Source organism: Halichondria panicea, chromosome 3 (genome assembly GCF_963675165.1).
Source record: "Halichondria panicea chromosome 3, odHalPani1.1, whole genome shotgun sequence".
NCBI lineage: Eukaryota > Metazoa > Porifera > Demospongiae > Suberitida > Halichondriidae > Halichondria > Halichondria panicea.
The window spans coordinates 4,619,091-4,645,329 of record NC_087379.1 but is presented as its reverse complement, the minus strand read 5'-3'; the positions used below and the strand labels follow the sequence as shown (position 1 = coordinate 4,645,329).

General features: G+C 40.3%; 4 protein-coding genes across 10 annotated transcripts in view; 1 reads left to right on the top strand and 3 right to left on the bottom strand.

The window, feature by feature from the left end:
- Positions 1–6: 6 nt before the first annotated feature.
- Positions 7–12,344, bottom strand: LOC135333656 (talin-1-like). The gene is made up of 48 exons (XM_064528658.1): positions 12,259–12,344; positions 11,670–11,804; positions 11,368–11,471; positions 10,949–11,078; positions 10,825–10,892; positions 10,691–10,757; positions 10,317–10,462; positions 9,979–10,112; positions 9,857–9,923; positions 9,698–9,802; positions 9,480–9,635; positions 9,325–9,426; positions 9,203–9,262; positions 8,973–9,056; positions 8,742–8,893; positions 8,541–8,691; positions 8,169–8,396; positions 7,833–7,976; positions 7,465–7,637; positions 7,153–7,370; positions 6,835–6,990; positions 6,583–6,713; positions 6,385–6,525; positions 5,860–6,333; positions 5,617–5,802; positions 5,333–5,563; positions 5,178–5,276; positions 5,037–5,123; positions 4,829–4,969; positions 4,515–4,667; positions 4,287–4,421; positions 3,975–4,108; positions 3,818–3,923; positions 3,595–3,717; positions 3,079–3,358; positions 2,842–2,981; positions 2,684–2,785; positions 2,490–2,639; positions 2,268–2,425; positions 1,936–2,113; positions 1,765–1,875; positions 1,584–1,706; positions 1,284–1,510; positions 982–1,148; positions 800–882; positions 582–740; positions 341–475; positions 7–198 (listed from the first exon to the last, which is right to left on the bottom strand). Exons 2-48 carry the CDS (start codon positions 11,800–11,802, stop codon positions 148–150), a joined length of 6,783 nt encoding a protein of 2,260 aa, XP_064384728.1. The 5' UTR covers positions 11,803–11,804; positions 12,259–12,344; the 3' UTR covers positions 7–147.
- A 38-nt stretch (positions 12,345–12,382) lies between these two features.
- LOC135333753 (mitochondrial amidoxime-reducing component 1-like) lies at positions 12,383–21,802 on the top strand. The gene is made up of 6 exons (XM_064528785.1): positions 12,383–12,726; positions 12,799–12,984; positions 13,327–13,498; positions 13,756–13,896; positions 14,081–14,217; positions 21,562–21,802. Exons 1-6 carry the CDS (start codon positions 12,488–12,490, stop codon positions 21,695–21,697), a joined length of 1,011 nt encoding a protein of 336 aa, XP_064384855.1. The 5' UTR covers positions 12,383–12,487; the 3' UTR covers positions 21,698–21,802.
- LOC135333746 (uncharacterized) lies at positions 19,175–20,400 on the bottom strand. The gene has a single exon (XM_064528777.1). It carries the CDS (start codon positions 20,335–20,337, stop codon positions 19,213–19,215), a length of 1,125 nt encoding a protein of 374 aa, XP_064384847.1. The 5' UTR covers positions 20,338–20,400; the 3' UTR covers positions 19,175–19,212.
- A 1,531-nt stretch (positions 21,803–23,333) lies between the features above and the next one.
- The window catches only part of LOC135333680 (uncharacterized), a 35,724-nt gene continuing 32,818 nt past the window's right edge, over positions 23,334–26,239 (bottom strand). For 4 of the 7 annotated variants that reach the window (XM_064528697.1, XM_064528701.1, XM_064528699.1 and 1 more), the window contains 4 exons: positions 26,115–26,227; positions 25,866–26,062; positions 25,711–25,812; positions 23,335–24,044 (listed from right to left, as the gene is read on the bottom strand). In XM_064528697.1, coding sequence (XP_064384767.1) covers positions 23,749–24,044; positions 25,711–25,812; positions 25,866–26,062; positions 26,115–26,227 — 708 coding nt within the window. In that variant the 3' untranslated portion in view covers positions 23,335–23,748. Of the gene's footprint in view, positions 24,045–25,710; positions 25,813–25,865; positions 26,063–26,114; positions 26,228–26,239 lie in introns of all 7 variants that reach the window. The other 3 variants (XM_064528698.1, XM_064528702.1, XR_010394020.1) reach the window with 2 other exon arrangements.

Genomic DNA, 26,239 nt, shown 5'->3' with positions numbered 1-26,239 from the left:
TTGCACTCAAGTTAAATAGTATTATAGATTCAAATATTCCTACCGTATTGTGATAAAAAACACACTCTATAATTACAGCAATGATTTTGTGATCCAGAAAGATTCACCTCGGATTTATCTTCTAAAAGTTACAGTGAATAAAAAAAGTTACATTCTTGCTATTGCTTGGGCAAGAGTTTTTGAAGATGTCACAAGAGCCTGCATTAAAAATTAATACAGACAAACATAAGTATACGAGCACAATCTTAAAAACCAGGCCAAGATAATGTAAAAGCTTACCACAATTCATTTTGAGTGTGCATGCCTAATGAATGTATAATTATAATAACACTATACTCACCAACCAATCGCTGTTAGTCGGCATATCGAGTACCCTCCACAGTATGAGAGTATCTGCTACCATCTTTAACAGCATCCGAGCAAGGTAATGTGTATTGAACGACTTGCCTTCGACTTTCAAATTGAGACTTGACACCTGCATAATCAGTATAATATGCCATAGTATAAAGTATAACCAACAAGCTAGATGACTACTATTGGAGAATTAACTCTTGATCTATATAATTATAGTTACCCATTACCATTGCAATGTGGGACTGGACCCAAAATCTTTTGTCTAGAGTCAGGGAATCACCAATCGGCACAGTTACCAGAGACTGCAATGCTTGTAGAAGAGCACCACATGTGTTTGCTATTACAAGGTCATCAGAGTTATCACCATCAGGGCTGTCGACATCCTCCTGTAACAATTTAGTTATACATAGAAGGTACGTAGTTTTTAACATGCAGCTTTACATACTGTGATGTAATGATGACCTGACCATGGTTGAAAATAATCTAACATATTTAGCTGAAAGGGTCCAACACCAGTAATAGCACCACCTGTAGAAAAGGGAATGGATTAGTATCATAATCATGATCTCTTGCAATTCAAACTGGACGAAAGAAATTCTTATCTTCCTGACCACATCCAATACTTACCTATGTTCTCGAACACTTCTAGCATTTCTTGGGAGAATGAAGTGATGTTATCCATACTACTGGACACTACTTCCATGCTCACTTCATTTGGGCTCACAATCTTTGTTTTAAGTTGAAGCAACACAAACTGAATCGAAGAGATACACTCAGACTTTCCTTGGACCAATCTGTATACACAGTGTGTACGTTTTGGTGTATAGTACAAACCACACACTATATCCGTGCACTGCACCAACGTATATCAAGGGCACAAACAATACCACAGAAATTCAATAGTAGTTTATATAACCTTCTGTACTTACTCTGTTTTCTCTGTTTGGTCTTCCACAATAGAGATAAGTCGTGAAGACACAGATACGAGTGATGTCAGGGTTAGCCTGGTCAGCAAAGCACACTCGGTGATAACAACTTCATCAATACTGCCGCTACGCTCAATTGTGTCCCTCATTCGTTTTGCAAGAAGTGTTAGTAGAGTAGTTGAGCAAACCACATCTGTGTATGTCATTTCCGAAGGACTGTCAAATTTAGCCTACAGGAATTGATAAGAGCGGCAGAAAAGTTCGTAATTTCATAGCGTATGGAATATATATAGTTACACGCACCTTTATTACTGTCTGTAAGTAGTCAACATGGTTGATTGTAGCAGTGATTGTATCCACTACTGTTGCTTTCTGATTCTCCTCTTTAACAGTTTCAAGGAGGGACGTTGCAGCTTGCTGAGCTAGCTGCATGAGATCACACAAAAAGAGAGTTAGGCAAACGTTCAAACTATAGCCACTGCACCTTCAAAGAAGATGTAATGTTTCCAGTAGTAAGCGAGTAAGTCCCAGAGGACATCTTAAGCAAATCAACGAGGATAGTAGAGATATCCCTAAGAGCTGTAATAATTCGCAACTGCATGGAAGAGGAGGTATACAATGCACCAAAAGTAACTTGTATATACAATGTGCTTACATCACACTTGCTTAGTGCCATAGTAGCATAGCTCTCCTCCAGAGACTCGTAAATAGAAGAGACCGTGTAAGAAACATGGAGAACGGAGGAGACTAGTTTGTCTGGGTCTTCCTCGTTAACCTTCACAAGATCGCTCACCGCTTCAAGCAAAACTTGTGCATCGTCTGACGTGAAACTCCTGTAAAATAATTGAAATTGAAAACTTACAAAACTCTTATCTACGCATACGCGTACAAAAAATTCATACATGTAGTATCAAGTAAGGTCATGCACATTTCACATTGTCTATTCCATTACACTCAAATTTTTCCTACACACCACGTATGTAATACCTTGTTTGAGAATCAGTTTGCTCAATATCTGATTGCTGGGCATACGTTGAACACACCCAGTAGAGGTCTAGATTCGAAACACAGCTTCTCAAGTTGTCAACGGCAGACCATTGTGCACCATCTTCGTTTAACTGAGCCAGAAGTACAAGACGAAATACCTGCATACATACATGTATAGATGGTGAGGTAAGCATTAAATAATTATGTTTACGGAGCACTCACATCTTCTTGAACTGATTTAACAGCTTCTTTCAAGCTCTTTCTCGATTCTAGGTTTTCCGGATGTAAGGACAATATGGCAATGTCTTGCAGTACAATAGCAATAGTGTCAGCCAGTGATTGGTTGCTATGAAGCAAACATTCTCGCTCCTCCTGCAAGATTATTATAGTGCCCGAAAATGCTTGATCAAACTAACCTCCCCAACTCCCTGAATGCTGGAGACAATTTTGGAGATCTCTCTGTAACACAATAGTACACTGAGCTGGAGGTCCATTTGTCCCTCTGTATCTTCAGTGATCTAAAATAGCACCAGAGCATAATAAACACAGTTATAAAAACAAGCTCAGCCACTACCATTGAGTTTAATGCTTTGGTAAGCAAATGACACTGTGTTGTCAGCTGGGCATGAATGTATATGTCACTGTCAGTATCCTCAAAAACAAATGGTGGAATCTCATCTCTCTTGGCAGCTCTTTTGATTTCCATGATACTCACTGCAGAATGACCCTCAGTGAAGCAAAGTAAAAATAAATGAGCAGCATCCATAACTCCACATTCCGGCTTACACCATTGCCAAAAACACACACATACCTGGATTAAATCCTTTGGTACTGATAGCCAGAGTCAATGAAATGAGGTCATCCAAACCACACAAGAGTTTCTGTATTTTCGACTTCAACAGATCAATATCATTCAACTCACTATCACCGGAGGCCAAATCATTTAACCACTGTAGTATATCAGACAGTGCTTCCAAGCATGTGGATGAATGTTGAACAAGAAGCAGTGTGTTCTCTGACTTGGAAGTGAGAGAGCACGTCTTAACCACACTTTCCAGCAGTACTTCCATTTCTATGGTAGTCTCACAAATCTGTTTGAAAATGTCAAAAGCAGTTTTAACGACACTATGCACAGTGGAAAACGGATAGTCTTCAACCTATCACTAAAAATAAAACAAAAACGGCTGCTCCCAAGTGACCTCAAGGCCGCACGATAATGCGATACTTGGCTACTCATAAAAACAACAGTATAATCTTATATAATATTATGTGCTTTTCACAAACTAAGAGGCGTAACATCGAGGCTACCCATGCAATGGCTGCTAACCTGTTGACCGATACAGTCCACATGAGGAAGAGATTGAATAGATTTCAACTTTCTTTCCATCTGATAGCAGCTCCTCCTTACTTTGGTCACACTGGCGTGGAGACTACTAGAGCCAACAATTCCCTGCAAGCAGTGATAAGAAAAATATGTGTATCTGTGTTCTTTACGACCCCAGGTTACACATGTATATACTACTAGCGGACAATACTATTACGAATAATACTTCTGAGCTTTTTGTCGTCTCATTGACAGCAGCATCTAGAGTGGTCTTGAAAGAATCCGTTTGGTGTAAACATCTTGCATAATTCAGTCGTCCAATGACATTTTCCCTACAGTAGAGAAGTAATCAGCATGTAAACTTCTCCTTTTGCTTTACATACCTCACTGCAGTGACCAAGTTCTGTACATCTTCTCTAAAAGCAGCAAGTTCCTCATTGGGCTTAGTAGTCTGCTCTTGAGGTGACTGGACAGTCCTCAACCATGTCATTGCAGATGAAAGTACGCTGCTTGAAGCCTGAACAGGTGGGTGGCAAATTAGTGGGTAATTCTTATACTGGTATAGTGAAAATTAACGCACACGAGTTATATAAGTTTACAAAACTTGACATAGGAAATTTTTACCAAGTTAATATCAGCAATAAAATACTGAGTGTATGGTTTAAATGATAGTTACACTCTATGTACACACGTACCACTGTGATGGATTGATTGGGTACAGACAGTGCTGTAGCTGCTGTTGTGCTGTACACACTCTCCATGACAACATACATGTTAACCAGACTGCTAGTTGCAGAAATAACACTTTCAAAGGTGGACTCCTTTACGACCTGCATGTGTGTGTGTATGAGCAATGACTGTGTAAAATCAACTTACACACTGCATTATGTACTGAACACGAACACATGAAACAATTAACGTACTTCAAGGTAATTGGAAACTCTCATGGCCAAATATTCCATACATTGCAATATTTTTCTCCTGTTGATGTTGCCAACCAAAGTTGATGCCATGTACTCTATAACTCTACTCATTGACCTCAGCTCCATGGAGATAGTTGTTTCGAGAGTTAATCGCTACAGAGATTGAGAACGTATAGTTGCATGCATGAATTCATTTAGGCAGAGTACATAATTATAGCCACTAGAAGTCATTTGCATTATTTGCATTCTAACCGAGATATCTATAAAATTATTACACTATCAACATGCAGTGTCAGTGTATACAGCATGCATACCTGAGTACTGTTTAGTGATGGGTCAAGTAGCTGTTCACAGATATCCAGGAACTGAGCATTCCACATCATCATTTGAGACTCAGTCATGTGATAATCATGAGCGTAAGGATTTTCACAATTTTGTGAACATAGACCTGCAGCCTGGAACACACAATAACTTATTGTGATTAATCATGCACATTTCTGATGGTATGCTAAAATTCATTACCTTTATCGCAGAATCAAGTATGTTTCTGACTGCTTGTACAATACTTGACATTTTCTCTTTGGGCTCACTTGTAACGTCTAAAATATTCTGCAAATAAACAATGTCTGTATAGCCAATTGCGTTCATCACTTTGACCCTCACCTTCACTTGCTGCACAATTGCTCCATAGCACTCAGAATAATTGGTGGTTGAATACGTTACACTAACATTACTTCCAGTCAAAAACACTGCATTAAGAGCCTGCATGAAAACAAACAAACTGAAACGATTACGATGGAGAAATGAGTGAAATATACCTCTAATTCCATTAAAGCAAGATCATATTCGTTTTTTCGCTCAGTTCCAGAACTTGTTAAAACTAAAGCAATGTCAGTCAGTGATGATACAAGACTCCTAGCAGCTGGCGCCAATGTCAGGGAGCATACTCCCGGCTGATAGCATACCCTTGTTGCCGTGTGAAGTATTCGGCATGAATTCCTACAGAGTCGTTTCAGTTTTGCTAGTATACCTGCCCTATGCTGATCATCCTGTTTAATATGAAGCGTGTGAGCCTACAAACTTATTTTATGGTTTAACTCACTAAGCAAGAAGCTTTCTCTTTACCAATGGAAAGAATTGACTGAACAGCAGATGTGAAATTGGTCAACGAAACCTTGATTTCCTCTAATGACGTATTGGGAGCATCAAGGATTACTGAAATGGTGGCATGAATCGACCGGATAGCATTAATGAGACTGATGTCTTCTGGTGGCTTGGAGAATGAAACCTTTAGGGACCAGGTATATGTAAAGGAAATAATTATTAGCAACGCTAATCCACTTACTGCAGGATCTTGAAATTCTCTGAGTTTTTGAAGAGTAGTTGAGAATTCTTGATGAAGAGGTAAACAGACTCTGATCTCGAAAATAGTTTTACGAAGTGCATCAATTAGCCTAAGGTCCAATGGTGAGTGGTTGAACAATTCTTCACCAAGCCCTTCGATCTCATTTAATAGTCGCACAGCCAGTTCCATCGACTTCGACTCCTTTACATCTTGTCTTAATCCAAGCAAAGAATTGACAATTTTCTCTGTTTGGGAGACCAATACTGTATAGGTGAAATTCTTCCTTGACCTATCAGTCAACTCAGAAACCAGAGAGATGAAAACATTGCAAGACCGCGCTAACGTGTGACATGTTTGACCATACGATAAGGCATCAAGTCCGTCAGTTGATTTCAATGGGTGCTGGATAGATTCTCTCAGAGTTTTCAGGGACTTGCTACAAATTTCGAAGCTTCCTCCACTGTAGCTCATCATCTTTAGGATTAAAAGCAATTACTCAAGAGGAATGACAAAAGAATTGGTTACCTTTGACAGAATTGATTTTAGCTCATAGAGTTGAGACTGAACATGAAAGCTCCACATGCGAATCACTTCTGAAACGTATTGATTCTTGGAATACAGCTCTTGTGCCAGTGCTCTTGAGAAGGTACACAGAGACGATAAGTACTGGGGGGGGGGGGGGTTAAATTTTAGTATATACACTTACTACGCATTTAGACTCACTGGAAACATTTCTCTAATATCCGTCCACATAATAACATGGTTTTCAGTACCGAAGGCAGCTTGCACAGCTCGCAACTTGGCTTCCACCTTCTTACAGTGTTCTAGCAGCATTGTTTTAAACTCAGAATGCTCTGCAATGAATGACGTATTGATTACCACCTTAATGTCCACATAGATACTATAATTATACAGATGTCTCTAGTACACATTTCAACATATCTGCTGTAGATAGACAACTACGTACACACTCACCAGCTGCAGTTTCTACGATGACTGTGAGCACTAAAGTGCTGTCGAATGTTGTGTGCACCGTATTTGAGAACTGAGTGTATCTGATTTGCTCCAGGAGCGGTTCGACAATAACAGACACAGTAGTCACTGATTCGTCAAGATAGCTCAGTACCGCGTCTGCATACAGGATATAGCATGACAATTAAGTATAGGAACACACATTTTTGAGAGGGGTAATAATCAATTTACCAAGTTTGGCTCAGTCTACAATATAAGCACCACATGATAAACCTTTCAACCTCGAATTTAACTTCAGCACATATAGTAGTTAGTCCTCACCAGTGGATACTTTTGACAGAAAAGTGTCCTTCACACCTTCAACCAAGACACTAATCTCATCCAGCAACTTTTTAAGCGAATCGAGCAGTTCCCTCTTTCGATCAAAGTCCTTAATTGTGTAGTAAGACTTGAGGTTTTGGATCAGTGCAGCCATCTTTAACATGAAGCTCTTTGTGAGAGTTAGAACCTTTCTCCTGGGCTGCTTTCTTGTTAGAAGACTATTAGAATGTAAAATGTCATCAATAAATTTGACAATTGTTGCTGTTTACAAACTCGTATAGAGTCAGTCATACATAAAATGCTGTTTTTTACCTTTTCAATACTCTAGCTTCAGCTAAAACACTAGTGAAAGATTTCTCTAATGGATGTCTCGGAAATTCCTGGGATGTTGCTCCAAGTTTTGTAATCAGGGAGTTCAGATTTGAAGCTACTGTGGATGCTGAAGCTCCGATTTCAATGATCAAACCTCCGTCCAAGCACACACCCTGAGAGAAAACATTAAATTCATCCACTATATATATGCAAGGATAGCAACAAGCAATAAAAAGTATTCAAGACTCCTCAATTCAAAAGGATTATTTTGAAAACAATTGAATTATGATTGAACGCTTCTAAGTCAGAATCCAGCTAGAAAGCGACAACATTTAAAAAAGTATCTGGACGCTATTATATAGCATTACCTTAGATGCAAAGCATAGTCTGTGAACAGACTCAATGACAGCCTGTGTTGACTCAATGAGGAGAGATTGGCCAATGGGAGACTCAGAACAAGAGGAGAGCACAGTGAATGAAGTAGCTAGGACTTGACAAGACAGCTTGACATCCTACATACATTCAATTTGAAGATGCATGCATTGTGTAGAAATCAACTTGTAAGTTGTACGTATATAACTTTAATACAGATTTTTTATGCATACACTTGCAGACTTCTTCATGCAGACCCTATTGTACTCGGGGACATAAACAATTATACGTAAGCATAATCTATATAATTATAGCCATTGAAGTACTCATACCTTCACACTGGACATGATTTCCACTTCTAGAGTATCATCGCCACATGTTCCTTTAATCCTCATGGTCTCGGCAAGGAACCTGGATACAGAGCTTGTAACTGATAACACCACAGGTGCAGCAGATTGGTATGTGCCATACGATACTCCCTTCTTCAGGTCTGTTATCGCCAGTAAATCAGTTGCTCTGGACGCAACATCCTCTAACGTAGCTTGTACTTGATCATCAACCTGCCAATGTTAGTATGTACATACATTAATTAAACACATGTACAATAGCAACATCAGTTTGCAATGCAGTGTATCTACTAGCAATATACTGTTAAGACATAAATACCCGAGCAGTGTAATTACAGTGATGTGACAGATACTAACACTTTCATCCTGTTTAACCAGTGCCAGTAGCCTGCTAATGGTGTCAACGAGAGTCTTTGCTGAGCCGAGAATCCTTACACTGTCCTTGTCTGTGAGACCCAGGGAAGCTAGCAGTCTAGAGCAGTCAGTCAAGGCAGAGACAATTGGTTCCCTATATTGTGCACCATGCAGTAACATGATCAAGGTTTATGATTAACGTACAAGCTGTATGCTGCAGCAGAGATTTGAATGTAGTCACAACTTTTGGACATTGTTTCCCTCCAGAGTATAGCACTTGAATAGAGAAGAGCACTCACTAATGCACTGAGCTTCAACTTGGAGGTTTCTATAGTAACACCCTTTGCTTTCTTTATCTGCATGCATGCGTGTGCATGTATGGATGAGCGTAATTTCGGCTGTATTATGCCATGTGTAATACTTGTATATACGTACTTTTGATTCAGCTGGTGTTTCTAATGCAATTTGAGACTGAGACACATTGTTGATAACTTCAGAAATCACTTGCTGCATTTTCTCCTGAAGTGTAGGGAAGGAGTATTACAATGAAGCACATGTAGTGCAAAGCATGTATAATTATACGTACGCACTTTAATTGAAGAGATGGCGCACAAAAGAAAGGTCTATATATATAGCGCACACATGTATACAAATGAATTCTTTACCTTAGGACTAAGAACCTTCTCATTGGGTGATGAAGGAGGGAGAACTGAATTTTGCTTCATCTATAATTATTATAAGTGATTCAAACATTGATGCATGCCTTGAGTGTATAATAAAAGCTTACTGTTTGCTGAATGAGTTGAATATAGCCGTCTAGTAGTTGAACTATCGACTCTCCTTCAGTTGTCTTAACAATGTACAAGCCAGATCGGTAGCCACCAAAATTCTGAATAAAGATGCACACGCAATTGTTTGAGTGGATTTCTTAGCTATTATTACCAGACAGAAGCTTGTTGGAGTGGAGAAGTAGCTGTGGATGGTTTGGAGTTCCCACATCTCTAGAACCTCTTTAGTTTTAATGTCAAGTGTGAGCACACACTCCCTCTTGATTCCGAGCAGGACAGGGTGGAGCTTGTTTCGTCGAGGAACCTTTTCCTAATCATAAAGCAAACAGTGTGGGTGAAATAATAAGAGAATCTATTATAGTAGTAAGTTACTTTGACAGCAAAGAATGACGTTCCGTAGGTGTCTAGCTTTCTACACTTTTCAATGTATTGGAACTTGGCTGACAAATCCTCGAGACCAGCCAGCTTTTGATACTCCTGCATCAGTATGCACTCAGTTAATTACATTGTGATTGGTGTATACGTACGTACCAATAGAAAGCTGGCTTTTGTTTTTCTTGTGTCTTTTCTGTATTCCACTGGTAGAAAACCTCTCAAACTGAGTAGGACAAAAGTGTACTAGAGATCAGGTACATTTCTACTTGGAGACGTACGTTGATCTGATGGATCCTTTCTGGAATTTCCTTTCCAGGTAATCTCCATACATTTCCTGGCATCTTAGAGCTGACAAAGATAGGGCCTCTGCTATGGTAACTGGATGCACTCCATTGGTCACTGCTTCGCTAGTCTGTAAGGTATATATATATATATAGGTGCCTGTATAATTCCTACTTCTTATATCACAATAATTTATGTAATCGTATACATGCATAAAGTGATCAAGACAATTTGTAAATGTTTGGCATCACCACAGAGAAGTACCTAATGTGCATGATCACAAAAATGTTGCGAGGAATCATGAGTGATGATTTTAAAATGTCATTGAACGTACCTGGGTATAGAGGAGATGCAGCTGAACTGGGTCATTGGCTCCAATGTCTTCGTCAGAAAAGAAGTACTTCTTCCTGAGAGTGAGCTCCACAGAGTCTCCAAACAGTCCCTGCTCCCTCAGTGTCTTATGAGGGTCCACCCAGTGCACTATAGTAGTAATAATATATTAAGGAGTCAACACAAAGTATATAGGGCTCTCTGGCTTATAATGTACGTGCGCATACGGTAACATAACAAAAAGCAAAGGTTATATAAAGTAAGTTTAGTTAGCACTACACAAAACCTATATATACTTATAGGATAATGTCATTACGTGTGTGCTTTTTGTGGGTACTGTGGCTAAAATACCATCTAGTAGATCTATCAATAACTTACAGAAATCGTGAGTGTGCCTTTCTTTTCGGAGGGTGTCAAGCTTTCTGTCTGCACTGGGTTTATCGGCCTGGTGAGATATTAGGAATGTAACAATGCTGCTAGTGAATTCAGTATACTGCCATTATTACACGTACTCGTTTAAAAGTAGATTTCTGTGAGTCTTTGTCCACTGTGAAAGAGAATTCTTGATGATTCTGAATTCCTGGAGCAAGGAGAAGGTCATAGCTGTACTGTTATTTCCAAGCTCAAAGGACATACCTATTCGTGCACATACTGCTCTGATATTTTCCAGTGCCGGTAGACTACCATCGATAACAACTTTCCGTGTCGCCCCATCCAACGTACAGACACGTATTAGTCGCTGCTTTGAACGATACTCCAGTGACGTCTGAGGGAAGGAAATGACCAAAGGAGTATAAGTACTGTATACATTCTTAGTCATAATTATAAGATATAAATATGTACAAGCATGCATGCATGCACTCCTGTTAAATTAGACTCATGCATTTTTCAACAAAGCCAACACTAAGTGATTGTGTGAGCTACAATGTGTGGGATAGCAATATGTACACAGAAGCCCCATTAAAGTCATAACTATAACTGTATTGTGTGTCAGAGGTTGACTACACTAATATCTGGATAACAGCTATAATTATACCACTGCATGGCTTACTAACTTTTGCTGACTTGAATTTATAGGAATCCAAAGTTCTGCCATTCTCGAGCCATATGCCTAGCGTTGGATCTTCCTTTGAGAGAAACAAGCCGTACGTCTGGTCAGCTGCACGAGTTGTGTCAAAATGCAAACAAGCTAAAACATTTTTAACTGACTAATACTAAAATAGACTTTGGTCCCAAGGTTTATAGGAACACAATTTATAGGTGGCCAAAAATAATGATGATGACGACATTCTGAAGTAGTCTGATTCCTGAAATACTGACTGCTGTTTAATTATTAAAGGATCCATGAAAATCTTACATTGTTGTTGACTTGACGATGCTAACTTTGCCCGGATGTGTCTGCATGCATCAAACACTGTCATTGACTTATCAAAATGCAGTAACTTGGTCACTCCTCCCACAACGGATATCTTTAGAAGTAGTGGAGGCATAGCTGTGGATTGAACAATACTATGTAGACCAACAGCATGAGTTATGATTGCCACATTTGGATGTGAATAGAATTGGCCATAATTTATTGTGCAATATAGTGTATTAACGGAGTAAAATTATGGGCTATAGATCTATAAAGACTGATGCTCCAACAATGAACTCTCGTCTCGAATTTACATAAATCATTGACATTGTAAATCCACACGTTTGCTTCGGATCATAACCAAACCAATGGACCGGAAACATCATACTAGTAGACTATATAAAAATATAATCACACTATATATACTATTAAAGAGACTGAAGGCTTTCCTTAGATTATATATCTACATATCTTGAGACTACTGATCAAACCTTGACCATGCATGTTTAACAGAAAGGTTTAGATCTATGTAAGAACACACACAATATTCTAGATACGTACACGTACACACAGCTAGCTAGAGCAGATATACCTGTCAGTTGTCCCAGTCAGACGTGGCTAGAGCATGGTGGTGGTCAAACAACTTAACCTCAACAGCATTCTTTGCATTCCAGCAACAATTGATAGGTTATTCATAGATCTAAGTTGCATGGGCATGGCAGGGGGAAGACCCATGATATGCAAACACATGGAGTTTAATAGCTAGACCTATCAAGTTACTCTATCTCTGGCTAGACTCACTGTTTCAACTGCAAGTCATCATGGATATCAGCCCTCAGGCTCTGGGAGTGGGCTCAGGTATTGCAGCCAGCACTCTCCTCTGGTGGTTGCTGAGGGGGAAGGTGGAGGAAGCAAACCCTGATATGCCTCCCAGCTCTCCTTCTGCTTATCTCACCCCAGTGGCCAAGGTCTCCAAGCTGTGTGTATACCCAGTCAAGTCCTGCCATAGAATTGAAGTGGACTCTGCCGACGTCTTCAAAAGAGGCCTCCTCTATGACAGGTGCGTATTTGGAAATGAGTTACGGGATTTAGGGTGTACTCACTATTTTACTTTTCTTCAATCACTGTACAGGTGCTGGGTGATTATTGACAAGACTGGATCCTTCTGCAGCCAGCGTAAGCAACCAAGTATGGCCAAAATCCAGCCTGAGCTTACTTTCCTTGACGATGGTCAAGTACAACTTTCCCTCAACGCTCCTGACATGAGCAAACTGACTCTCCCACAACCACCAGAGGATGCCCAAACCACACTAGTCAAGTAGGTGGCAGAATGTCAGTCACGGTGGGGTTTACCTTTTTGTGCATGGCCCAATACCAACGCCAAAGTGCTGCATTTACAGGATGGATAGCCTCAATATAACGAGTTATTATTTTTTACCTGGTGAGTGAGTAACAGAGCTGCAAAAGCTACAGCTCTGAGACTCTATATAGCTTGCTATAGACAAGAAATTACACATTTCAGGACTTCACTTTTTGAAAATTAATTACTTCCTTGGTAACAGTGGCCGTAAATTACGCTAGTTACACGTGTCTATAGCTAAGAAATGAATATGTGCACCAAGACATATCAGCACCTTTGTTACTTTCATACTTTACCTAGGGTGTGGGCAATAAGTGGTGAAGGCGTGGACATGGGGGAGGAGGCCAGTCAGTGGATTTCACAGTACTTAGGACTAGACGGCTGTCGGCTGTACTACATGGCCCCTCGTCACAGGGCCAGGGTCCTCAGGCAGGATCAACGATGGGAGGACATCGCCAGGCATGGAGAAGAGGTTATTAACTTTTGATGTTATCACAGGCTGTGTATGCTTCTGGTTTTAACACCAAATATTTTGGAAGTATTATAATGTTGGATGCTATACATTTGTGGGCGTAACTTTTTAAAAACAGTATAACATGCAGTAGGTGAAAACGGTTTGGTGATGGCGAACTCTTTCTACATTATTAACGATAAATTCAGCTTCTGTAAAATAACAATTCTGTATTTGTATCATTTTCTATCGCTAACTTGTGTGTCTCTTACATGCAGACAAGCTTCTCTGACTGGTCCCCAGTGCTAATGGCCTCTGAGGCATCACTGGAGCTGCTTAACTCTAAACTGGACACTGCTCTACTGATGGAAAGATTCCGACCCAACGTTGTTTTGTCAGGATGTCTACCACATGCTGAGGTATGTGTATGGAGCATACTATAAAGTTTGCTTGATACGATGTATGCGCCAGAAAGTACAATTGTGCGTGTATGCATGATGCATGTGGGTGTTAAACGTTTTAGGCAGCCACAAATTGACAATTAATGTTCTCAAATGTTATGTACTTCAATCATGTGCTTTTTTCTCTCACAATCCCAAACAGGACAGCTGGGAAGCAGTGAGAGTTGGTGATGAGTTAATTCTGAGGGGGTTGAAAGCTTGTGGTCGCTGTAAGATGACTCGTGTCCACCAGGAGCAGGGCTACGTCACTGGCGAGGAGCCACTTAAAACTCTCAAAGAGTGAGTCAGTCCGATGGCCCTGAAAGGTTGACTATTACCCACGTGTTTTAACTATACACTAACCTACGTAGTAAAATTGGACTATTCACCATTCTCGATTATAAGCTTAGCGGCATGCTCAAGTGCTGGTTTTTTGCACTGGAATTTAAGCCCTTTCCTATTATGTACTAACAGACATAGCGTAAGGCCGAATGTTGCAAAAAATACAAGCCTGCGGACGCATCCCCCCAAGAGCGAGCTGCCTTGCATATTGCATACAACACGATATATCAATTAGTCATGTGGATCACATCACACAGAACGACTTAAATAGTACAATAGGTTCATGTGAATCATGACTAATTGTGGGCATGCATGAACGCCCTGTCCTGTACGGTTAATTACCAGTCCAAGACATTTCTTGATCAATAACACGAAACCTACATTGGAACTTAACCAGGCGTTCAGACGTTCTTTTCCTTGAAAGGTGCATTTCCAGACTGTTTTAGTGCGACAAAAACTTGCACCGAGGCATTTTGCACTGGAGGTGCTTAAGTGATTATTATGCCTCGGGGCGTAGCCGCAGGAGTCATACGGTAAAGCTAAACGTGTGTGTGTCTGTGTATTCCATCTTTTCCTGCTCAATGGTTACTATGTGACCATAACTAATGGCTTCTAGCTATGTCTCATGGATTTTGATCTATGGATTTGAAAATAGAGCTTCGTATGAGTTATGGCTATAGTTTTACCTATAGAATGAAGGCTATTGCAGAATCGTTCATAGTAAACTTGAATACAAAGTTTCTATTCGACTTATTAGTTAGCCTCGCACTAGAGCACTATCTAGTTAGTTACAAAAGTGAAAAAAGAGCTGTACCGTCTGCATTTAGTTCTCTGCTGATTCACCCGTTTCAAGAAGAAACTGCTCATACATCGAATACCTACACTAAGATAATCTCTAGCCATCAGACTTCTGTTTCCAGCACGTAAGCGGACGCGGATTATAGTAATCGGTCTATGGTCTGTTTCAGTTTGCTTACTACCTGGATGCCAAAGTGCTATATTTACAGTATCGATAGCAACCTAACAATTAACTGCAGCAGATTTTCGCATAGTTATCAAATTAATAAAGGAGAGTAAAAAAAGAGCAAAAACTAAGAAAAATGAAAGCATCGTGGGTGCTGATGCCTCGGTGGAGGTGCCAAAGCTACATAACATAAAACTACTAATAGCTAGCTTTTATACACACATTGATTATAATTATCATGATGAACATTTTTAATTTTGCTGCATGCAATCACAGGGAAACTCAAATAGTGGGTAATGATCGACCATGATTGTTGTTAAAAACGATCGATGCCAAAAGTTCAAGTCTAAAAATTAATAATGGCTGCAAGTCAGCAGAGCCTTGCAGCTCTCTTCTTAGTTGGGCGGAGCCTGACTGTCCCTGACGGGAGGTCGGGTTTCAAGCCTATGTCAGGATTTGTCTTGCTGAATTATGTAACACGCTGATAAGCAGCTATGAATAATCATTTTATTCTATGAATATTATTATTCTGAAGTGGGTGTTAACCATTTTATCTTGCTTGAGGTTGCACAACCGGACGTGACACAGACCACAGTAGAAATGCTGCAATCTGATTGGGCTGCAACTATAGTTGCAGCAAAGACAAATCCTGACATAGGCTTGAAACCCTACCTCCCGTCAGGGACGGTCGGGCTCCGCCCAACTACTCTCTTCTCACTCTTGCAGCTACCAATAGCTAGTGTTCTAGTGCAGAGCTAACTACTAAGTAGAGTAGCAACACTCGGTGAACAAGTTTTGCTACAGACTCTTCTGAAAAGGCTGCAATGACATTCCAAGTAAGCAAAACTAGGCATAACTCGAGAACGAAGCTTTATTTTGCAAATTCACAAATAGCATGCCAAGAAAACATGACTAGAAGCCTATAGAAACTCTTACTTGCACTTCATTGATCCTTGAGCAGCTGAAATAGTCTACACACACACACACACACACACACACACACACTACCGTATACCTCGCTTGCGCATGTGCACCGAGGCATAAAAAGCATGGGAACAAGACCCATAAAAGAAAAATTGCTAAGATTGGCTGAGGGAAACACCAAAAAGCGTAGAAACAAGAAAGTGGGTGAGAGCATAAGCGGAAAAACCACAAAATAGCATGGAAAACTACCAGCAAAGAATGTAACGTACATGTGAATGACATTGTAACGGATTAAATTATGCTCTCGCCCGCTTTCTTGTTTCTACGCTTTTTGGTGTTTCATCCAGCCAATCCTAGCAATTTTTCACATTGCAAATTTGTTTGTGGGTCTTGTCGACTTTGTAATTAATAGTGGGTTTTGTGTGTGAGGACAAAACAATGGTTAATGGCAGCCAGGGGCAAGTACTCTTGGGATTAATACGAGTAGGGGTGGCTGCGCATGCGCAGTAGGGGACCTACCGCGTGGTAGTCATTCTTGTGTTGGAAGCCTCTAAGTGTTAATAGCGTCTTTCCACCCCTCTCACCTCGGCGCCTCTGGGGGTATCCCTTTTTCTCACACCACCTGCTTGGGCTTGAGCACAGCACTTATTGTGTGAGGGGGTTCCCCCCTCTTTGTGATCTTTAGGTGAGGCATAGCCTCTTAGGGTTACCCGTTTGGATAGCGTGGCTTCACACGCCTACACATGCTACGGAATGGGTGGTGGCTCTACATTGCCTTGTATCTGGGCCCAAGTTATCGGTTTATGGGTTGGTGCTCACCTCTTGCCCAGTGGTCTGAGATTAAGCTGAATTAAGTCTACCGATGTTAATAATAGGCACATAATGAATCTCATTATATGTTAGCTAGCCCTCTTCTTCATCTGTATCTGACTCCAAACGTACCTTCCATTCCACCTTAAAAAACTCGAGAGCTTAGTTTAAAACGTGCAATGGAATAATTTATTTACCCTCCAAATGAGACCATGCACACAGCGAACTTTTGACACGTGTGTATGCTGATATCATTTTTAACTAATTAACCACTACACCTACGCACCCACTTAGATGCGGTCTGATAGTGACGTGGTATGACATACTTGTACCGAAACCTGGTTTACACTACAACTGCTACAGTTGGATACTCCTCTTCATACACTCCTGCTAACACGTCCTCCAACTTTGAAGTCGAACCGTTACAGTCTGCAGCAACCAGAGCCACTAGTCCGACGTCATCGTTGTCGTCTTTTTTTCTCCAAAATCTCAACGTGACCAGATTAGAGCCTTGCTTCGCTCGGAATTATGGTTAGACAGTAAAGTTACACACATACCTACTCTATTGCTAGCTCTCTCTGGCTCTGACCAGTTTCCTGAGATACAGACAAAACACATGCACTCGTACAATGTCACCCTCCATGTTAACACACTCATTATGATTGATCTCGCATCAGCATGCATCCCAATGAAATTAACACTTTCACATCGTAATTATACAAACTAGTATATGCACATACGTACAGACAGGAGTGCATGAAGGAGAATAAGCAACTATTAGCTATGCAGCCCATAAAAACCGTTGGGTAGTACTAGAGTAAACAACCGATTATCGAACACGTTCTATTTTCAAACGCTTGTTCTCGAGGACAGCGGCTCAGAGCACTAAGCTGATGGTACCTAGGTAAGCAAGTTCAAACTCACGGCCAACAAAAAGCTTCCTCGGCGGAGTGACAAGGCCAAATACTGGAACATAGTTCGAACATAGCCACGATTCTTTGAACTCTCTCTCTCTCTCTCTCTTTCTCTCGTATCAACAGAAGGCTCTAAACAGCAAGTAATCTACAACAAGTAAAGTATGTACAGCTCTGGTTTCGAGGTCTGACTGCAGGCCGTTAGACAATGATAGCCTCTTAAAAAAAGTGCAGTAGTGCAATCAAAATCCGAACGATTAATACGTTTTTTTTATAATCCCATTATAATCTCCAGTGTAGTAAAACTGCAACTTTAGGAAAAAAAAGGGAGATTAAACGAGCCAGAAGTACAAGACGAAATACCTGCATATATACATGTATAGATGGTGACGTAAGCATAGCACTTATATCTTCTTGAACTGATTTAACATCTTCTTTCAAGCTCTTTCTGGATTCTAGGTTTTCTGGATGTAAAGAAAATACGGCAATGCCTTGCAGCACAATAGCAATAGTGTCAACCAGTGATTGGTTGCTATATGAAGCAAACATTCTCATTCTCACTCCTCCTGCACGTACGATTCATCCAAACAGGACAGTTGGGAAGCAGTAGTGAGAGTCGGTGATGCGTTAATTCTGAGGGGGCTGAAAGCTTGTGGTTGTTGTAAGACGTCTCGTGTCAATCCAGAGCAGGGCTACGTCACTGGTGAGGAGCCACTTAAAATTCTCAAAGAGTGAGTCAGTGGCCGACTATTACCCATGTGTTTATTTGTCTTTTAATTACAGTGAGACTCTTGCTATTCTGGCTTCTGAAGTACGGCCACCTTGATATACTGGACATTTTGTTTTGCACGGATTGCTAGCTAGATGTTTACTACACAAAACTTGCCCTGAAATGCGGCCACTGGCTATTCCGTATACTAGCAGTACTGGCTGCCCAAAACTAGGTTTTCAATGTAATTTACAGCCGGATATGACGTTTTGGGTGTGGTTTGGCAGAATTACTGAAATAGAGAGCAGTAATGATTCATTATCCTTTATACAGAACCATCATTAATTTCTAGGTAAGGTCCTTTTTTCAATCAGTATAGCCCCGGCTATTTTCTGAAATGCAGTCACCTCGCTATTCCAGCCAAGATTTTGATCCTGTAGTCCCAGTGCATGCATGACCTACTACTATAGATCTACAAGCACACTTCAAGCCCCGAGTGTTTAGCACTTAATTTAGTTACTTACATGTAGTGGTTGATTTTATGTAGTGTAATTATTATGTTATTGGGGGAAGAGGAACATGACAGTCATTGGAAATTCGAGTTGCACCTGTATCACAGAAATAATCATTCCCTACAAAACTTGGTGGTTGAGTAGCACTGGTTCCCGAAATACACGGACAGTTTTCTCTCGTTGTAGAACCATATTCATCGTGAGCTCCTGCAAATGTCCAGATATGCTTGCGAGGATTGGAACTGTATGTATAAGGCTAATACCGTTGACGTAGCCATTGTCAATTCCATGTTGTGTTGTGTAAAAAGAGGTTAAAGCACCGTATTGATACGCGATTGCTCTGCCACACACCATGTTGTATTGCACATTTGCTTCAATAAACGCACTACTACCAGAATTTCCAGTACACAGTCTTTTTCCTGATTCCTCTATTAGCATCAAATTACCGGGGCATGGTGGATTCTCGTCTCGCATATCTAACGCAATCAAACGTAGCCACCCACCAGACATACCACCACATGTCCTGTTCATGTCACAGAACATCAATACCACATTCTCTTCTGTTCCGAGCCAAAAATGACCACTCGAAATGGACGGACTGCAATCAAGAATCTGCTGACATGAAGGCGCAGGATGACTGTGATCAAATCCAAGGCATTGTGTATCTTCTGAGTTGTTCCCATTAGCTTGTACCATCTTCTGATCAGTGTCATTGTGCTGTGATTGAAGATATTGTATCTCACGGTTGGTGCTGTCTTGCTGTGTGCGAATGGCTTCAATATCTCGAAAAGTGTCATTTTTAAGATCTTGTATCTTTTTGCTTTGGTGCGTATGAAGATCCTGTATCTCTCGATGATTTTCATCAATATTGGACTGAATTGCTTGTATTGCTGGCAGTATAGCACGAGTTAAATTGTTCAACTGTGCCTGAAAAAATTGGTTCTGAATTGACTCGTCCGAGGCACTCAGCTGGGTTTGTGTGTTGTCCAGGCTCCCAGTATTGGCGGCAGGTTGATTTGATGTCTTGTCAATGATCAATATTGTCACTGCAAGCACCAAAGCCAAAGTTGCTATGATGGTCACGAAAATTATCGTACTTCGTCCAGTTGTCTTCTTACTCTGGCTGACAGTAGGGATAAATCCAACTCTACCTACTACATTGCGTTCAATCAAATCGTATGTGTTTTCAGAAATCACTCGTTTAGTCGTTGTGTTGTCAGGATCTGCACAACTCTCTTTTTCCATGATACGATCAATCCCTTTGTGTGGAAATCAGTTTCGGAGTGTTGGTCAGTTGGTCCTAGTCCATAACAGTATTTTTTGTGCAACAGAAGGAATAGGCATCAGATTTATATAGTAGTGGACAGAACGTGTTGATCAGTCAACAGAATTTGCAACCTTGTGTTGTTCCGAAAACGGAGCACAATAGACAGATGTGAATTGTGTGTGTTTTGTTCACTACACATAGCTACACATTACTGTACACATAACAACAACAAAAAGCGAAACGATTTAGTTGTTGGAAGAAAATGACAGATATTGTTTTGTTCACTACACTTACTGTCTACACATACAACTACAAACAACAGTTGTAGAACATAAAGTATTGACAGATATTGTTTTGTTCACTACACTTACTGTCTACACATACAACTACAAACAACAGTTGTAGAACATAAAGTATATTGACAGATGTTGTTTTGTTTGCTACACATATCTATACATGCACATCCAAACAAAAAGCCATGCACGATGGATGTGAACTCTCCCAAGATGCTCACATCATGTTGTATGCAATAACTGTGTCTCGTGACACGTGACGGCAGTAATTTTATGGCTTTTTAAATATAAATTATAATTACAACATGTATAAAACTTTGTTAGGCTGGCTAGCGAGACCGAATTAGTCTAGCGAGTGCATGAGGTTGACGGTAGGAGGTATAGTATCTAAAATTCACATTAAAGATCGAGTATAACAAATGCAAAACATACAGCTACTTAAAATTGAAGGTGAAGGGATTGCGCAACAGAACACAAATAATCCAGGGCTGCATTCAGGATTTTGTATTAGGGGGGAGGGGGCGAATTGGGAAATTTAAAAATGTAGGAGGGGCGAAGTCATCAGAATTATAGTGGTACACTGCCAGATCCTTGGGGGGGGGGGCGAAACTGTGCCCAGGGGGGACAAATTACCATCCTCGCCCCCCTCAATGCAGCCCTGCAATCAAGAAGGGCCTAACATCACACACAGTATCCTAGTTCAGTAATCTAACTACATACATGTAGTGACAGATCATCCCACTATTTTACACCCACTTCCTTCACACTACTTATAGTATATAAAGCCGACCTTCCATATATAGCACCATATAGTTGCGTACGTAATTTTTGTGTCTTATATAATTATGGTGGTAAAGTGTAGATGCAGCTAGTGGTGCGCTATTCAGCCAGTCTCTTCACCCCATGCAGGTATCGTCTTCATGAAACAGTGTATAACTGTCCCACTGACTCGAGGTTTGGCCCATCCCCTCTGTTTGGGTACAGCTTTTCAGTGCTCAATAGTGGGAGAATTAATATTGAAGACACTCTCTATGTACAATCTTAATAGCGTGTGCAGGCAAGTTAGGATTATCGACGAATAACTCCATAAAGTTGTGCATATCCAATGATGGTGGTTTTATAATGGATCAGATCAATTTGTGACAAAAGAGCAGTGAGAAAAGGTACAACAAATGTATATGCACGTCAGTTAATGTGTAGTAAGTGTAGAGTGGGGAAGCATGGGAGGAGATTGGGCACACTTTGAATGTCTTGTCGTACTGACTTTTGTGGCCTTCGCACAATTTCCTTGGTCCAGCTGGAAGTTGATATATTAATGTACCGGTGGTCACCCTCATACGTAAGTTGTCTCTCTGGACATCCTACGGTATAGTTTGTCTTCCCAGACATCTGATCCTATTCATAGCAAAAAAACTAATTATATTGTAAGAGACTGTCCGAGGGGGGCAATCTACACAATAGGAGGGTAAAATTTCCCCCTTTAGGACTTTCTAATCTTATATATATCTTACATACATCTTATAATTATGGCCTACGTAAGTACTGTATTGATTATTCTAGCATAATTATGTCATATAGCGGGTGTAATTATTTTTTTATCACATGGTGATTCCAGGCTATAATGATGCCTCGGTGCGCATGCGCAAGCGAGGTATACGGTAGTGTGTTTGTGTAGACTGCTACAGCTGGATCAATGAAGTGAAAGTAAGAGTTTCTATAGGCTTCTAGTCATGTTTTCTTGGATTCGTGTTTGTGGATTTGCAAAATAAAGCTTCGTTCTCGAGTTATGCCTACTGGGAATACCATTGCAGCCTTTTCTGGTGGATCCTTGAGACCTTGTATTATCCTAGACAAGTAAAAAAAAAGAGCAAACAGCACAAAACCATGCATACAGGTATAGAAAAAGCAAGTAGATGCCCGACCTTGAGTCGAGAATGATGGGTTTAACGGTGCACCAACCCTCCCCATTCATCTGCAGAACAACTAGTAATCTATACTGAATGATTATTGTATGCTATTCACTTGACATAATTATAACATATTTTCAATGTACACATATTATAGCACCCATTTTGGAATGATGATGTCATATGATGTAACAGGTGGTGGTCCAATGGAAGCGCCAATAGTTGAACTTTCAGTACCTACACTCAAATTGATCCAATCACATTTTGTTTAGAAGATATTCACAAAAACGTAAAAAATCAAAAGTTCTACTCTTTGGTTGTTGCATTGTATATAATAATAATTATACACAAGTCATAATAATGCTCTTATTATAAGAGGATGACTTATGTATAAGTACATCACCTATATATATTATATTCCGTCGCCCCACTGTTTCCATGGTGACTCACAACACTGGCTAGCAGCCTAGCTGGCTGTATTTGAACTGCTAGTGCGTTTGATAGAGTGCTTACATGTATGTTGATAGTAACGCTATATTACTACTCGTACTCATTGTTTTACGTATAATATGTATACGTAGCTAGTTAGAGAGATAGATCATATAGACTATCAGAGGCGAGGATCGTCAGGACTTTTTACTTCGCGGTCTGTAATTTATGTCACTTACACACTTTTCTTATAAGGCAATGCGGCGTTTAAAAAAAGCACACGAGACGCTACTTCTGTAATGTGCCTTATATTTATAAGTGTCAAATAATAGTTAAAACATAATTTTAAGTTAAACGGCACCCCATAATAATATAATGGATAACATCAATATAGATGCATGTAAACAAGTATTTTCTTCTCAGTATAGATAAGCTATTAAACTAGCTAAAATTCATTATAGAAAAAACTTATTCCCTCTACTATAACACTCTGAGCGAAAGCATAACATGGCGAGAGGATTAGTACATGCAGCGCAGCTTGCAACACTCGTTTGGTAAAGATTGTCAGTTGTATTATTGCTTAGTTTTACAGTTGACAGAGCTTAAAAGAAAACATCAAAGTAAGGATAAGATCAGCATAAAACTAAAGGTCATGAGTATAATTCAATTCAAGGGAGATATGTAACTTTGAATGACAGAGCCTAAAGCGAAAGTACGCACGATCATATATTATACATATTTTATGTTGTTGACATGCAAACTACATGCACTTGCTATCTAATTCTCTGACCAAGTCAGTGTGTAGTGGGTTGCGTCTGAGAGTGGAGACAAACACGTCGTACTTGTGGGGGTGGTGTTTAACCACACCAATCAGGGCAGTGTACAATCGGGTAGCCTTCTCTCTCTTTGTCTCATTTAACTCGTTGGTTGCCTCAAGAATGGACACAGTGATGATCCCAGCTGACAGGAGGTGGAGGGCCAATGCCTTTGGATCCTCAGAGAGTGACTGAACTATCATCTCACTGCAGCTCATCAGCACACTGTAGCCAGTGTTACCTGCAGGAAAGAGGAAATGGCTATAGAGCATGGTATGCCCACACTGGAGCACTAATGAAAACAAATAGACTCAGTACACTGTACAATACATAATTATATATTATTGCCATACATACAATATACTGTATATACCGGTTAATAAGCGCACATCAACTAATAATATTATATATATATTATAGGCGCATATTGGTTAGCAGACCAAAAGCCTCGATAGAAGGCGCATGATTCTCTGCACAGTTCTCTGCCCAACAACTGGTCTCTACACAAGTCTCCTTCACTTGTTGTGTTACTGCTGATGACTATAGACCTCTGCAGACAACGATCGAGCCAGTTAATGGAGAAGTGCACATGCATGCGTCATTGAAATGTCATGGGCGTGGTTAATCTCTATATAAGCGCATCCGGAGAATAGGCGCATGCGCATTGCTTGTAGTACATGCACAGAGCATAGAAGGCACATGGAACAATGAATGATTGTTGAGCTCTTATCTTGGTGTAGAGGGATTCTAGACAGGCTAGACAAATTAGCTAGAGACAGGCTCCTAGCTATAGGCAACAACAACTAATTATAGACAAATTGACTTCACAGTATAGCTTAACCAAATTCTTAGTTTGAGAAGCAAAACATCAACTGACAATACAGGGTAAAACGAAGTTAAAGTGAAGTGAGGCAAAAAAGGTAAACAAAACCTTAAATACGTGGAGCAGGGCCCCAGAGGCTCGCACAACAACAAAGGGAGGAAGTGGAGCACTAACAATGAGAATTGTTAGAGAAGAGTATGATATCAACATCAAATCATGGTTAAGGTAGTAGTAAATATTACATAACGTAAGGTGTTAATAAGGTTCTAATAAATGTTAATTTAAAGTAAGGTACATTGAGCGTGAACAATGATGCATGCACCAATGGACACTGTGATAGACCAAGGATAGAACAGTAAGAGGGATTGGAAATGAAAATGTTTGCGTGAATCACTCCGCGTTATAGGGTGTGGCTAAAACTACAAAAGATAATTAACCCCAGAGGAAGGTGGACAGGGTCAAAAGGTCACTAATGAATCATTACGTGAGCTTATGTTTTGTGCAGTAAATTTGCAAGTTTGACTGCATGTCGCGCCCTGATTCTTGTGATAAAGTAGCCCCTTCATGTTACTGCTGCTGCAAATTAGTTAACTTTTAGCTACTGCGCCCCTCCAGAGAAATCATGCAGTGCCTAAAAGGGGTGACCTCTCACAAAGGTCGTAGTTCTGTCATGTCAAACTGACCTCTGACCTTTATAAAGTAGGAGCTACCGTGCTGTAGAGTGAATGTATAGCTCAGCTATATCATCATATAAGTATACTCTTGTTTCCAGAATGAAAAGGTAGCCTGCTGGCTAGAAAAGAGCTTGTTAAAAGTTTGTTCAAGGTTCAAGTATTTTAATAAAGACTACGTCATTATCTCCTCTGAATTAACCCTTTCCCAGCTTCAAGAAAATACAGAATAAATACATAATAATTATGTTAATACCATGTTTGACTTTAAAAGGGCAAACAGAACCAAATCCAAGGGGGAGGGGGGAGTAAAAGCCCCTCTAAAATTCATAACCTTGGGTAGGTACATTATAATAGTTACCTTTTAAGGCTCAATATATATACACAGCATAACTCTGACAATGTACACTCACCACTGAGTGTGTCGATCTCCCTGAGTGCTAAGTCCACAGCTCTTAACAGATTAGCTCCATTCTCCACCAGGTCAACAAGAGCAGCTGCCTCCTCTGACTGGTCTGTATATACCATTGAAATCTTAACACTTGATATCATAAACACATGTTCTCACCTTGACAGTGTCTGCGTTTGGCCCTGGCCACCATACAAAACTGGCGAGATAAATCATCAATCTTAGAGAGATTAGCTCCAATGTTCTCACTCTGTAATGTGCAGTCCTCGACAACCCTCCTGGTCACTACAAGGACAGACTCTATCTCTGTCCGTATGGAGTCAGTGAGGGCTGCTAGCTCGCTCAGAGAAGATGACCTGAGGTGGGAGATAAGTAAATACATGCAGTGCTATATAGTAGACATCTCACTGAAGTGCAGTTGCCATTTTCTCCATTAGTGATAGTACACTCTCCACAGAAGGGCCAAGCTGTGATGTGGTGGTTATCTCACTAACTGTTCTCCTCAGCACTTCAGTGGCTTCCTACAATCACGT

What these genes read in the sequence shown, in the direction of transcription:
- LOC135333746 (XM_064528777.1), bottom strand. Translation starts at nt 20,337, where the DNA reads ATGGAAAAAGAGAGTTGTGCAGATCCTGACAACACAACGACTAAACGA.
- LOC135333753 (XM_064528785.1), top strand. Translation starts at nt 12,488, where the DNA reads ATGGATATCAGCCCTCAGGCTCTGGGAGTGGGCTCAGGTATTGCAGCC. An exon ending in AGAGGCCTCCTCTATGACAG is followed by an intron (nt 12,727 to 12,798) that starts GTGCGTATTTGG and finishes ATCACTGTACAG; the next exon opens with GTGCTGGGTGATTATTGACA. An exon ending in GATGTCTACCACATGCTGAG is followed by an intron (nt 13,897 to 14,080) that starts GTATGTGTATGG and finishes AATCCCAAACAG; the next exon opens with GACAGCTGGGAAGCAGTGAG.
- LOC135333656 (XM_064528658.1), bottom strand. Translation starts at nt 11,802, where the DNA reads ATGCCTCCACTACTTCTAAAGATATCCGTTGTGGGAGGAGTGACCAAG. An exon ending in CTCCAACAAGCTTCTGTCTG is followed by an intron (nt 9,427 to 9,479) that starts GTAATAATAGCT and finishes ATCTTTATTCAG; the next exon opens with AATTTTGGTGGCTACCGATC. An exon ending in TAAAATCAATTCTGTCAAAG is followed by an intron (nt 6,334 to 6,384) that starts GTAACCAATTCT and finishes TTAATCCTAAAG; the next exon opens with ATGATGAGCTACAGTGGAGG.